Raw genomic sequence first — 14,171 nt, forward strand, 5'->3', positions numbered from 1 at the left:
TGATAAGATAAGATTAGTCCAAGACCGAAGGTCAGAACTCAAAGAACATTAGACACATACGATCATGTGGTAAGTATTAATATTTTCATGATTTATATTGTGTGATTGAAGTTAAGCAAGAGCTCCGAGCTTCATTTTAGTTTTACTTTCACTCTCTTGTTTTCCCCAATACAGATGTACAGCGAGAACCAGGAAATCTTAAGCCTAAGTTCGACAAACAAACGAAACACTTTCTCGGTGCTGCTGAAATGGCCACGGCTATGATCAGAGATCAGGATCAGTACGGCTGCTCAATATGTCTAGAACTAATGAAGGATCCAGTGACTATACCTTGTGGGCACAGTTATTGTATGTCGTGTATTAGGAGCTACTGGGATAAGGACGAGATGAAGAGGAATACCTGCCCTCAGTGCAGGCAAAACTTCAAGCCAAGGCCTGTTCTGAACAAAAACACAATTCTGGCTGAAATAATGGAGACGCTGAGGAACACAAAGATTCAGAACACTACCCTTGCTCAAACTTATGCTGAATCTGGAGATGTAGAATGTGATTTTTGTACTGGAGACAAGGTCAGAGCTGTTAAATCATGTCTGGAGTGTCGAGCTTCTTATTGTGAAACACATCTCCAACCTCACTTCGATATTCCTGCTCTTAAAAGACACAAACTGGTGAACCCCTGCGTGTTGCCAACTTGTCAGAAACATGACAAACTGCTGGAGGTTTTCTGTAAAACTGATCAGAAGTGCATCTGTGTACTGTGTTTAATGGATGACCATAAAGGTCATGATACAGTTTCGTGTTCAGAAGAACGGGAGGAGAAACAAGTAAGGCCATTTATCCACTCTTTTGTCTATATTATTTAGTCCATGAACATTAAATTGCCATTTCATTGTACACACCTATTATGTAAGTGCTTTATATGTTTACTGTTACTGACAGTAGTTCACTGGTTACTGAATGACATACAGTGGTGTGAAAAAGTGTTTGTTCTCTTCATGATTTTATTTGATCATCAAACTAATTTAAATATTAGTCAAAGACAACACAAGTAAACACAAAAGGCTGTTTTTGAATGAAGGTTTTTTATTATTAAGGGAGAAAAAAATTCAAACCTATATGGCCCTGTGTGACGAAATCACTTAAATAGGACCTGCCCAAGAAAGCGAAGTAGACCAAAAGATCCTCAAAAGCTAGACATCATGCCACGATCCAAAGAAATTCAGGTACAAATGAGAAAGAAAGTAATTGGGATCTATCAGTTTGGAAAAGGTTATAAAACCATTTCTAATGTTTTGGGACTCCAGCGAACCACAGTGAGAGCCATTATCCACAAATGGTGAAACCGTGGAACAGTGGCGAACCTTCCCAGGAGAGCCCGGCCGACCAAAATTACCCCAAGAATGCAGCAACGACTCAGAAGACCCCACAACAACATCCAATGAACTGCAGGCCTCACTTGCCTCAGTTAAGGTCAGCGTTCTGCAGCAGGACAATGATCCAAAACACACCAGCAAGTCCACCTCTGAATGGCTGAAGACAAACAAAGTGAAAACTTGAGTGGCCCAGTCAAAGTCATGACCTGAATCCTATTGAGCTCCTTAAAGAGGTGGTTCATGTTCAAAAACCCTCCTATGTGGCTGAATTACAACAACTGAGTGGGCCATATTCCTCCAGAGTACTGTGAAACACTCAGTGAAAGTTACCACAAATACTTGACTGCAGTTGTTGCCCAACCGGTTATTAGCTTTAGGGGGCAAACACTTCTTACACAAGGCCATGTAGGTTTAGATGTTTTTTCTCCCTTAATAATAAAAACATTCATTTAAAAACTGCATTTTGTGTTTACTTGTGTTGTCTTTGTCTAATATTTACATTTGAAAAGTAAAGTGTGTCTAATTAAATGCAAGTGTAAATGTGTCTGGTTTATGCCCAGGTCAAACTGGAGGCTGATAAAAGCAAGTTTGAGAAGAAATTCAAAGAAAAAGAGAAGGAACTTTCTGAGCTGCAAAAGAGTATTCAGTCTCATGTAGTAAGTAATAAAATTAAATATGCTGTAAATATTCGCTTTGTAAATTTACACCAGCTTTTTTTGAGTGATTTCTATTAATCTATATATAAACTCGCGTTCTAATCTATATATAAACTGGCGTTCCCAGGCCAGTTGAGACATATAGTCTCTCCATCGTGTTCTTGGTCTGCCCCGGGGCCTCCTCCCCGTTGGACATGCCCGGAACACCTCTCCAGGAAGGCGTCCAGGAGGCATCCGAACCAGATGCCCGAACCACCTCAACTGGCTCCTCTCGACGTGGAGGAGCAGCGGCTCCACTCCGAGTCTCTCCCGGATGTCCGAGCTCCTAACCCTGTCTCTAAGGGAGAGTCCAGACATCCTGCGGAGAAAACTCATTTCAGCCGCTTGTACCCACGATCTCGTTCTTTCGGTCACTACCCAAAGCTCGTGACCATGGGGGGTGAGGGTTGGGACGTAGATTGAACGGTAAATCGAGAGCTTTGCTTTTCTGCTCAGCTCTCTCTTCACCACAACGGACCAGTACAGAGCCCGCATTACTGCTGACGCTGCACCGATCCGCCTGTCAATCTCCCGCTCCATCTTTCCCTCACTCGTGAACAAGACCCCGAGGTATTTAAACTCCTCCACTTGAGGCAGGATCTCACTTCCAACCTGGAGAGAGCACTCCACCCTTTTCCGACTGAGTACCATGGACTCGGACTTGGAGGTGCTGATGCTCATCCCTACCGCTTCACACTCGGCTGCAAACTGGTCCAGCAAGAGCTGGAGGTCCCGGCTCGATGAAGCCAACAAGACCACATCATCTGCAAAAAGCAGACATGGAATCCTGAGACCACCAAACCGGACACCCTCTGCCACTTGGCTACGCCGAGAAATTCTGTCCATAAAAATTATGAACAGAACCGGTGACAACGGGCAGCCCTGACGGAGTCCAACTCCGACTGGAAACCAGTCGGACTTACTGCCAGCCATACGAACCAGACTCCTGCTCTGTTTGTACAGGGACTGGATAGCTCGTAACAAAGAGCCCAGTACCCCATACTCCCTGAGCACCCCCCACAGGATACCCCGAGGGACACGGTCGAATGCCTTCTCCAGATCCACAAAACACATGTAGACTGGTTGAGCAAACTCCCATGCACCCTCCAGGATCCTAGCGAGGGTAAAGAGCTGGTCCTGTGTTCCACGACCGGGGCGGAATCCGCATTGTTCCTCCTGGATCCAAGGTTCAACTATCAGTCGGACTCTCTTCTCCAGTACCCCCGCATAGACCTTACCGGGGAGGCTGAGGAGTGTGATCCCCCTATAGTTGGAACACACCCTCCGATCCCCCTTTTTAAAAAGGGGAACCACCACCCCAGTCTGCCAGTCCAGAGGCACTGCCCCCGATGTCCACGCAATGTTGCAAAGACGTGTCAACCAAGACAGCCCCACAACATCCAGAGCCTTGAGGAACCCGGGGTGAACCTCATCCACCCCCGGGGCCCTACCGCCAAGGAGTTTCCCTACCACCTTGGCCACTTCAGCCCCAGTGATAGACGAGCCCCCCCCGGGGTCCCCAAGCCCTGCTTCCTCTGCGGAAGGCGTGCTGGTGGGATTGAGAAGATCTTCGAAGTATTCCTTCCACCGTCTGGTGACGTCCCTAGTTGAGGTCAACAGTTCCCCACCCCCACCATATACAGTGTTGGTGGAAAACTGCTTTCCCCTCCTGAGTCGCCTGACGGTTTGCCAGAAACTTCTCGGAGCCGACCGAAAGTCGTTTTCCATGTTCTCACCGAACTCCTCCCACACCCGAGTTTTTGCGTCAGCGACTGCCGAGGCCGCGAGCCGCTTGGCTCCTCGGTACCTGTCGGCTGCCTCCGGAGTCCCCTGAGCCAACCAGGTTCGGTAGGACTCTTTCTTCAGCTTGACAGCCCCCCTCACCCGGGGTGTCCACCACCGAGTGCGGGGATTGCCACCCCGACAGGCAACGACAACCTTGCAGCCACAGCTCCGTTCAGCCGCCTCAACACTGGAGGTCCGGAACATGGCCCACTCGGACTCAATGTCACCAGCCTCCCCCGGGATGCAGTCGAAGCTCTGCCGGATGTGGGAGTTGAAGATCTTTCTGACAGGTTCCTCTGCCAAACGTTCCCAGCAAACCCTCAGCACACGTTTGGGCCTGCCAGGTCTGTCCGGCATCCTCCCCCGCCATCTGATCCAACTCACCACAAGGTGGTGATCAGTTGACAGCTCAGCACCTCTCTTCACCCGAGTGTCCAGAACATATGGCCGCAGGTCAGATGATACGACTATAAAGTCGATCATCGAAATGCGGCCTAGGGTGTCCTGATGCCAGGTGTACTTGTGGACACCCTTATGCTCGAACATGGTGTTCGTAATGGACAAACTGTGACGAGCACAGAAATCCAATAACTGAACACCACTCGGGTTCAGATCAGCGGGGCCGTTCCTCCCAATCACGCCCCTCCAGGTCTCACTGTCATTACCCACGTGAGCGTTGAAGTCCCCCAGCAGAACAATGGAGTCCCCAGAATGAGTGTTCTCCAGCACTCCCTCTAGGGTCCCCAAGAAGGCATGGTACTCCGAACTGCTGTTCGGTGCATAAGCACAAACAACAGTCAGAGCCCTTTCCCCAACCCGAAGGTGCAGGGAAATTACCCTCTCGTCCACTGGGGTAAACCCCAACGTACAGGCGCTAAGCCGGGGGGCTATGAATAAGCCCACACCTGCCTTACGCCTCTCACCCTGGGCAACTCCAGAGTGAAAGAGCATCCAGCCCCTCTCAAGGAGATTGGTTCCAGAGCCCATACTGTGTGTTGAGGTGAGCCCAACTATATCTAGCCGGTACCTCTCAACCTCGCGCACCAACTCAGGCTCTTTTCCCACCAGAGAGGTTACGTTCCATGTTCCAAAAGCCAGTTTCAGTAACCGAGGATCAGAACGCCAGGGCCCCCGACCCCGACCGCCACCCTATCCACAATGCACCAGACCCGGATTACTACCTCTCCCACAGGTGGTGGGCCCATGGGAGAGTGGACCCATGTATCTCCTTCGGGCTAAGCCCGGCCGGACCCCATGGGTGAAAGTCCGGCCACCAGGCGCTCGCCAAGGAGCCCCTCCCCCGAGCCTGGCTCCAGGGTGAGGCCCCGGTAACCCTGCTCCGGGCAAGGGAGGCTGTGTCCATGTTTGTATCTTGTTCATCCGAGTCTTTATGGATCACTCTTTGTCTGGCCCATCACCTAGGACCAATTTGCCTTGGGAGACCCTACCAGGGGCTATTGCCCCCGACAACATAGCTCCTAGGCTCACGCAGGCACGCAAACCCCTCCACCACGTTAAGGTGGTGATCCAAGGAGGAGATTGCTCCTTAATCTTAATAATATTAATGATAATATTGTGACTCAAATGTAGCTAAAAATCTTGCCAAAGAATGTTGTTCTCAAATGCATATTTTGGCAAAGTGTTGAAGATTGATTGCTCTGTTTTTAAGATAGCTTTTTGAAAATGTAATGATTTTCTGGGTCTTATTGTTCCCTGTTGTAAGCTCTCGTTTCAGAATGTATTTACAAGAAACAATTAAGCTTATAAGTTAATACTTTAAATACCTTGTAATTCCATTCCATTGCTTTTATACAAGAGAGTTCTCTAAATGCTGTGTCTGATATGAAACAGGATGCTGCTCAAAAGGCAGTGATGGACACAGAGAAAACCTTTAATGAGTCAGTCTCCATAATTAAGAAAAGACACTCTGAGGTAATAGAAAGAATTCGAGCTCAAGAGAAATCTGACCTGGATCGACTAGGAGGATTTTGTGAAAAGTTGGAGATGGAGATTGATATGCTGAGGAAACAAGGAGATGTCCTGGACAGGATTTTGCACACAGAGGATAACATCTATTTCCTTCAGGTCTAAAACTATGTCTGTCATTTAAACATTAGAGTCAATGTGACTTATTAGGAATATTACAGGTAGTAATATTTTTTTTGTGTTCTGACAGAATTTCGAGAAAATTCTTGTTCCCCCTGCAGTTGAGGATTGTCAAAATCAATCACTGGAGCTGGTGAGCTCTTTTGGGCAAGTGAGTCATACAGTTTCACACTTTAAAGAAAAACTTGAGGAATTCTGCAAACAGGAAGCAGACACAATTTTAGAGAATGGTAAGGAAACAATCCCTCAAACAATGTCTTAAACTTTTCTAAAAGTAAAGGATTGTTGTGAACCAGTATTTACACTTTTTTCTACTAGTTCCATCTTCATCGATAAAGGCCTCTCAGAAATCTCCTGGCCAGATCAAGATTGGGGACAGAGTTTGTGTGAAATCTACTGTGAAAATCCCAAAATTTAACTGGGGCTCTCATGTTACACACAAAAGCATAGGCGAGGTTAAAGGTAAAATTTTAAAATTATTCAAGGGTTATTCAAGGGTCCTTAATAATTATTACTCACATGACCCTGACAATTTTAGATATAAATTATTTTAACTTGCAGAGTTAACACTTACGAAAGATTTGATGTGCTTTTATTAACTATATTGATGTTTATTTGTTTTTTTCACAACATTTTAAAATTAATTCTGTTCACAGCTCTGCATGGCAACACCTTAATTGTGAGCTTTCCTGGGCATAAAAACTGGAAAGGTGTCTTATCCGAGATGGAACTAGTAAATGATTCCATTAAGCCAGGTATTTATGAGCAGAAATCTAAACTGGAACCATTTCAATGAGAAAATATTAAATGACATCAAAATATAAGGCCAAGTTTGTGTGTCTGTGTTAGAGAAAAGCACCTCATGCCAGTTCCTAAGATATTTTACAAAATGAATGACATTGTATAGATGATGAAACAAATACTGACAAAAGTACAGAATACTGAAACAGGCTACACATAAATACACAAGTATTGATTTTAAATGCATCATTCAGTGATTATGCATTTATCCTCAGCTCAGAGCTGCAGTATTAAGGTTGGTGACCGAGTGCGAGTGAAATCATCTGTTGACACTCCAAAACACAAATGGGGAGGAGTTACTCACCAGAGTGTGGGTGTGGTCAAGTGTAAGGCCTGTTTTTGAAATATTATATATACTCTAATAATATTCACCCTTGTCATTTGGCAGAAAATGTAGGTATTTGCATTAATTACCCCCTTTCATTGGACAGCTATTGATGGAGATAACATGACTGTGGATTTTGCTGAACATTCCGAGTGGAAGGGCATAGTCCCCGAAATGGAAGTGGTGTCTGCTGATGAAGTCTCAGGTTAGAAAAGCTACTAAAATATGCCTGGACAAAAGGAGTCCATATCTGTACATGCTAAAAAATTATTTCTTTGAAAGTTAAATAACTTTAAATCTTGTTTTTCTATTAATAATTCTCATTTTGAGAAGTGCTAAGGTGAATTCACATAGTTATATATTTTAATTGCTTTTTGGTCATTTTATTTAGTGAAGGTAAATTTTTGCAGATCATTTGACATAATTTTGGAATTGAGAGACGTTATCTGCGGTACTTCTTAAAATGAGCAAAATTGGCAAGAGAATTAGACTACAATAGATAATTATTTAATGTTTAAAAAAATCTAGAAACAGGAATCAGGTAATGTACTTAACAGCTAATTTGTCAAGTAATCATTTTGGCAGTGTAGTATATTTTGTAACTAAGTAACATTCTGCTGTTTCCTAGCGTCATATTTAAATTTGACATTTTATTTTCATCTTATCAAAGGTTCCTTGAGTGCCAACTATGATTTTCAAATAGGAGACTCAGTGAGAGTCAAATCCACTGTTGTGACACCTAAACACCAATGGGGAGGTGTTACTCACAAAAGTGTTGGTGTAGTTACAGGTAAAAATCTAATGATTTCATATTCATAAGTAGTGGAGTGGTATGATTTTGACAACTGTGAGTGTACTGCCTCATTGTCTCAATGTTTTATAAATGTTACGCATGTTAAGTGACAGAAAAAAGATGCTAAGAAAGTAAAGTGTATAGTGGAGCATATATTCAGCATCAAAGCCATCCTAGAATTAATCAGCATAGAATCCTAACACAAACAACTTGTTCAAAAACACAGCACAGCAAATAACAGTGAGTGAGGATTAAAATAGACCACTGAGATACTCACCAAAACTGATCATTGTTACATTTAAACATGTCCAGTTAGCAATTTAATTTTCAACATGAAAAGTGATTTTAAATTAGCAGCTCATCTATATTAGCAGGCTGTTTTACACATACTATGCTTATTGAACCTGAAATTACAGGCCTTGTATTGGATAATATGTGGCCAATAATTCTCTTCTCTTTTAAGATATTAAGGAAGGCACTGTGACTGTGGACTTCCCCGAATGTAAAGGATGGAAGGGAATTGTCCCAGAAATGGAGCTGATTTCAGTCAAAAAAGGTACATTATTATTATTATTATTATTATTATTATTATTATTATTATTATTATTTAACATTTAAACGTACTTGAAAAAAAATCCCAGGTGTCTTTTTCAACTCCCAAAATATAAAATTAATAAGCTGTTAAAAGATTTTGATTAATACATTTTAACAACTTGATATAGCACCTTAATAAACAAATTAGCTGTTTAACCATGTTTTAGGGAACTTCAGTATTGGAGACCATGTCCGGGTGAAAGGGTCTATCAGTTCTCCTAAACGTGGATGGGGAAGTGTCTCTCATAAGAGTGTTGGTGTGGTTAAAGGTATGAGTGTTTATTTTTTGGTTGCCTATATGTATCATCTTTGTGAAGTAATCATGTAATAACTATACTCAGTGTCTAACAACTGTAGAAGATATAGCTCAACTAACAAATCCTGCTGGGGTAAACACAGGAAATAAGCTTTCTGGGGGATATCTGTGATCTGTGATATATATTAAATGTGATTATTACTTTAATTTCCCACATTAAATAATACGTTTGATAAACATATGTCTTAATGACTCCACATTATTTGTCATAAAAACTAAAATAATAAAAATATTTGTTTACTTAAATAACGGGTATTTAATAATACAACTGCTAGTACGGCATATAAAATGAATATTATTAAAAAGATTTGAAAATATATTTAGAGATATATATTTTTAAATAATATGATAATTCTTATAAATATTAAAACAATAAATAATGCTTTACATACAAATGAAGTATTGATTTAAATCCAAGTTTGTAAAAGCTGCTTTATCAAATTCCAAACTGTCCTTCCTCTTCTGGATTCTGTTGATGTATTGCAAGACACAAGTTGATACACCTACTTCGTTGGTACACCTTGTAGATGTAAAGTCAGAGACAGTAGTTCATCTGTTGCCGCAGTTTGTGTTGATCATCCTCTAGTTGTTCATCAGCAGACATAGGATGTTGTGGGCTGGATATTTTTGGTTGGACGACTATTCTCAGTCCAGAAGTGGCAATGAGAGCTTTAAAAAATCTAGCAGCCCTACTATACCGTCTGCTGCTTTCATATGACCAGCCTCTTCTTACTGGGGCTGATTCTGTATTATACCGCAGCTAAAAACAAACACCACAACATGTCACAAACAGACTTTCTAAACACTCATCTGAACATGCTTTGTTGTCATTATTAGTTAGATTATGTTTTTTTTGGTCACATTAAGGCTGAGACATTTTCTCCATTTTGTTTGTTTTTTGTTTTTATGTTTGTTTCACTGTGGCTTCAATCTGTTACCTTAACACTGGGAGTGTTAAATTATTACACTAACAGTGTTAATTTAACCCTAAAAGTGTTGATTTAACACTGGTGAATTTACTGTGCCACTTGGCCCCATGAAAGACTCGCTGTGTCCGAAATGATTTACTATTTACTATTTACTATGATACTACTGAATGGCGAACCCAAAAATAGTGCACTGTTTAGTGAATAGGGTTCAGTTTCGGACACAGCTGCTGTGAGCTGTATTTCGGCTACCGGTCATAACTATAGCTAGCATATTGTTCTAATTCATCTCTTAGATGTATGCACTATTTTTGTGTTATAATTATATAGTAAATAAAATAATGAGTTTTATTTCTCTCTGCAGCTCTTAATGGTGATATTGTGACTGTTGATTTTCCTGAACATAAATCTTGGAAGGGCATAAGTTCTGAAATGGAGCTGGTGGACTCGGGTAAGACTTTCCTATGGTGTCTGAGTTTAGTTGGGATTTGTTTGAGATTGGTTGGCAGTTTGTATTTTATACTGCTCTCTAGTGTTTATACAACTTAATTTAATTTTCATCTTTTACAGAGTACTGTAAGTTCAAACTCGGAGATAAAGTACAAGTAAAATCCTCAGTTGGAACTCCAAAATATAACTGGGGATCCATCAGTCAAAAGAGTGTGGGAACCATCAAAGGCAAGTTTTATTTTAAATTATATTTGATATGTTAATTTGTGGAACAGCCTGGCACAGCAGGTTGTGTTGCAGTCACACAACTCCAGGGTGCTGGCATTGTTGGTTGCAGCAGGTGACTGTCTGTGAGGAGTTTGGTGTGTTGTCCTCGTGTCTGTATGGGTTTCTTCCGGGTGCTCCATTTCCTCCCATGCTCCAGAAAAACACATTGGTAGGTGGATTGGCAGCTCAAAAGTGTCCATATGTGTGAGTGTGTGTTTGAATGTTCGTCACACTGCAAAGAACTGGCACCCCCTCCAGGGTGTGTTGCCGCCTTGCGCCCAGTGATTCTGGATTGGCTCCGGACCCACCGCGACCCTGAACTGGATAAGCATTTACAGATAATGAATGAATGAAAGTCAATTTGTTTTAACAAACAGTTCACATCAAGTATTACTCTGTGTAAGTAAACAATTTACAAAACTAATTGCTGAATAAATTTATAGATAGATAGATAGATAGATAGATAGATAGAAGATAACTCTTCTTTCTTAATGCTTTTAATGCTGATTTATATCCTGATATTTTCCTAGGCATATCAATTTAAGATAAGATTAATTTCCAGCTGCATTTTGTATTCTAGTGTTTCACATGTGTTCGGACAGGGATAACATCTAGTGCTGCATTACACAGCTTTCTGTGCTTATTACACAGCTTATTGTAGTGTCCCCATCAACAGGCAAAAAGAATCCCTAGAATATGTCCACTGTTGTCCAAGAACCTGACTCATACAACCTCTGGCATAATATATGGAATCACTGAACTTAGAAGATGAAGTTCACTTTGAAGAAAATGCACAGAATTTATTTCTATATGTTAATCCATTTCATACACTTCTACTCTTGCTTTGAGAGAAGGCTGTACACAGGCCCCTTACACAAAAATACTAGTGAACTAGTCAAAAAATACTGAAGTGAAAGCTGAAGCATGACTTATAATTTTTACTCATATAGACATATAAAAATACATGATTCCAAATGTAGTTAGTAAAAAGTAAAATGGTCTAATTTTATTTTTAAACAGGATCTTAAAAAAATAAAAATAAAAATAAAAATTCCACACCCAGTCTTAAAGGCAACAAGCTCCTGCTTGACATGAAAGACACCACATTCACCAAGATGTGTTTGTTGACCCAGCAAGATCGTTCAAAAATCTTTTAGGGCCATGGATGCAGGATTTTGTCAGCGCTGGCATTAACCGTTGCCCATGTCCAGGTTATATCTGGTTTTCTGTTTTTCTTTTCCCTGCAAGCTTACTGCTAGGTCTTGTAAGGCATGAAATTAACCAATCACATGTTCCTACCCCGAATCTCCTCTGTTTTACATCAAGTATGAATTCTGAATTGTGCTTCTTTAGGGGTGTGTATAGAACAGCCTGATTAATACAAAATAAATAGATATAATAAATAAATAGATAATGAAAATAGAATAGCAATCCTGTTTGGAAAACATAGTGAATAAAAGTACATATTTCTCTTTTGAAATATAGTGATTAAAAGTAAAAAGTAAAAAATAAGTGACATAAATACCTTAAGTAAAGTACAGGCACTTTGGCACTGCACATGCACTTTGTGACATACAACTTCTGCTTGTTTCATTAGTTTTCATTTTGATTGTTTTTTTGTTTTCAAGGCATAATATATTGTGTTATCTCCTCTGAAATGTTTGTCTTTCTTGATCTATAACTCTCCCATTTTGTTTATATTTTCACTAAATGTATGATACCACTTTTTTTCACCAACATTTTTGCCAAACTTCATTTTGAATTTCCTTCTTGAAGGACTTTTATTATATTTTTCATTTTTTTCCAATTGACAGCTCTTTTTGGGGCCAATTTATTTCAGTTAGCCAGGTCCAACAGCTCATTAAGTCCTATAAGCACAATTAACGAAAACCTTATTTGCAATTTTAGACCTGTGCTTTTAATTTGCGTTTTATGAATGGTCCATAATACATGCCCTGCTTGATCTGGAAAATATGTGCCATCAATTAAAAAATATATATTTTTTCAAGTTTCTTTCAAACCATAATGTTCAGCTATTTAATAACATTTTATTTTTGTCATATAGTATTGTGTTAGTATTGTAGTAGTGTCAAATGTTTAAAAGCATTTATAAAATGGAGCATATTGTGTTTCTTTAAGAGTCGTTTATTTTCTTATTTCTTATGTTTCTGTTTAGCACTTAAACTGGTGGTGGACTTTCCTGAACAGTCTGACTGGAATGGGGATCCATCAGAAATGGAACTGGCTTCATAGAAAATACAAGAAAATGGAAGATCACTCCAGTCTTTGGCACATATTGTCACTATGAAAATAAATACAAGTAGATTAGGACAGGTGAATTCAGGTTATTCTGTGTAGTATTTGTAATAAAAGCTTTCATGTATTCCGTTGTTTAATGATGTTAATCTATTTTATTCAGGTATGATTGCTAGAATATGTATGAAAAGGCTATGTTATTCTTCACTTATTACATACAACAAATATTTTGTACAATGACTACTGTGCAAGAGGTTTTTGAAATTTTTTTAGATTGTGTTTCAGTTTCTGAATTGAGCTAAAAGAACAAGAAAACAACCACAGAAATATATGTACAACAACTATTTCTGAAAAAGTTGAGGTGTCTGGCAAAATATAAATAAAACAGAACGCAATAATGCGCAAATCATTTAAACTATATTTTATTGAAAATAGTACAAAGTCAACATGTCAAATGCTGAAAAAAACGTTTTTTGTGAAAAGGCTTTCAGAATAGGGGTAATTTACAATCATATAAATGTTTATTTTCAACCTCTCTTCTGTGGCTTATCAAAGCCCCTACTTTGTTGGACACACAGGACACTGAAAAAAGCTTTTTTAATAGTTTTAGACATTAGACATCAGATATCTTCATTTCGTTGCAATTTAACCAACTTTACTAAACCTCTAATATTAAGAAAGGGCAGAACACGAGAGACATAATGTTAAATAATAATAATTACATACACACACACACACGCATACTGTAAATCAATGTGTCAGTGTGTGTCACCCTGTGAAGGATTGGCCGCCCAGGGTGTGTTCCTGCCTTGCGCTCAGTGATTCCGGGAAGGCTCTGGACCCTGAATTGGATAACAGCAACGCATGAATGACTAGCAGATGTTCATATTCTGTATGGTTTGCAGAATAAATGTAGAGACATTTATCTTAAAGCCTCTTTGCAGTTTCTCTTTTTCTCTTGTGAAATCAAGCATGTTGCAAGAGGATCTAAGTGGTAAGAAAAAGGCTAGAAAAAAATTGTGTCCTCTGGGTTAGATCATTTAATATGGGTACATCTAAACATAGCACAAAAAGTAAGGAAATGTGTGCTTGGTAGATTATTTGTTTGTTGTAACAATGCTCATTGGCAATGAATCTTTTACCGTTGAAAAACCTGTTAATTTCCCTTTTAAATTGTGCCACATTTGTAAGGAACATGCATTTGTGGGATGAGGGTTTGGGATTGTGGGTTGAACTCATGAAAAATTTGCCAAATCCTCTCTGCCAATGCCAAACAGCATTTTCTACCATTGACTCATTTGGTGTGTGGTGGATTGGATGACTGAAGTTTGAAAAGACAAGACATTGGCAATTTTACAATTTATTAATTTAACAAACAGGAGCCTCAGTAGCGTGTAGAAGAACCATAAACAGCCACAACAACCTACCTCCTCCTCATGCTGGTCACCAGCCTGGTCACACACTGCTGTGGGATGGCATCCCAT

At 40.2% G+C, this 14,171-nt stretch overlaps 1 protein-coding gene across 1 annotated transcript; it reads left to right on the plus strand.

Moving 5' to 3' along the window:
• LOC136702375 (uncharacterized) lies at nt 1-13,561 on the plus strand. Its single transcript, XM_066677410.1, has 15 exons — nt 1-69; nt 175-824; nt 1,934-2,029; nt 5,705-5,938; nt 6,030-6,189; nt 6,278-6,421; nt 6,616-6,714; nt 6,976-7,086; nt 7,192-7,290; nt 7,756-7,875; nt 8,342-8,434; nt 8,640-8,741; nt 10,079-10,165; nt 10,285-10,392; nt 12,608-13,561. Exons 2-15 carry the CDS (start codon nt 249-251, stop codon nt 12,682-12,684), a joined length of 2,106 nt encoding a protein of 701 aa, XP_066533507.1. The 5' UTR covers nt 1-69; nt 175-248; the 3' UTR covers nt 12,685-13,561.
• The last annotated feature ends 610 nt before the right edge of the window (nt 13,562-14,171 follow it).

The sequence above is a fragment of the Hoplias malabaricus genome, chromosome 7 (genome assembly GCF_029633855.1).
Source record: "Hoplias malabaricus isolate fHopMal1 chromosome 7, fHopMal1.hap1, whole genome shotgun sequence".
NCBI lineage: Eukaryota > Metazoa > Chordata > Actinopteri > Characiformes > Erythrinidae > Hoplias > Hoplias malabaricus.

What these genes read in the sequence shown, in the direction of transcription:
- LOC136702375 (XM_066677410.1), top strand. Translation starts at nt 249, where the DNA reads ATGGCCACGGCTATGATCAGAGATCAGGATCAGTACGGCTGCTCAATA. An exon ending in GAGTGTGGGTGTGGTCAAGT is followed by an intron (nt 7,087 to 7,191) that starts GTAAGGCCTGTT and finishes TTCATTGGACAG; the next exon opens with CTATTGATGGAGATAACATG. An exon ending in GCTGATTTCAGTCAAAAAAG is followed by an intron (nt 8,435 to 8,639) that starts GTACATTATTAT and finishes ACCATGTTTTAG; the next exon opens with GGAACTTCAGTATTGGAGAC.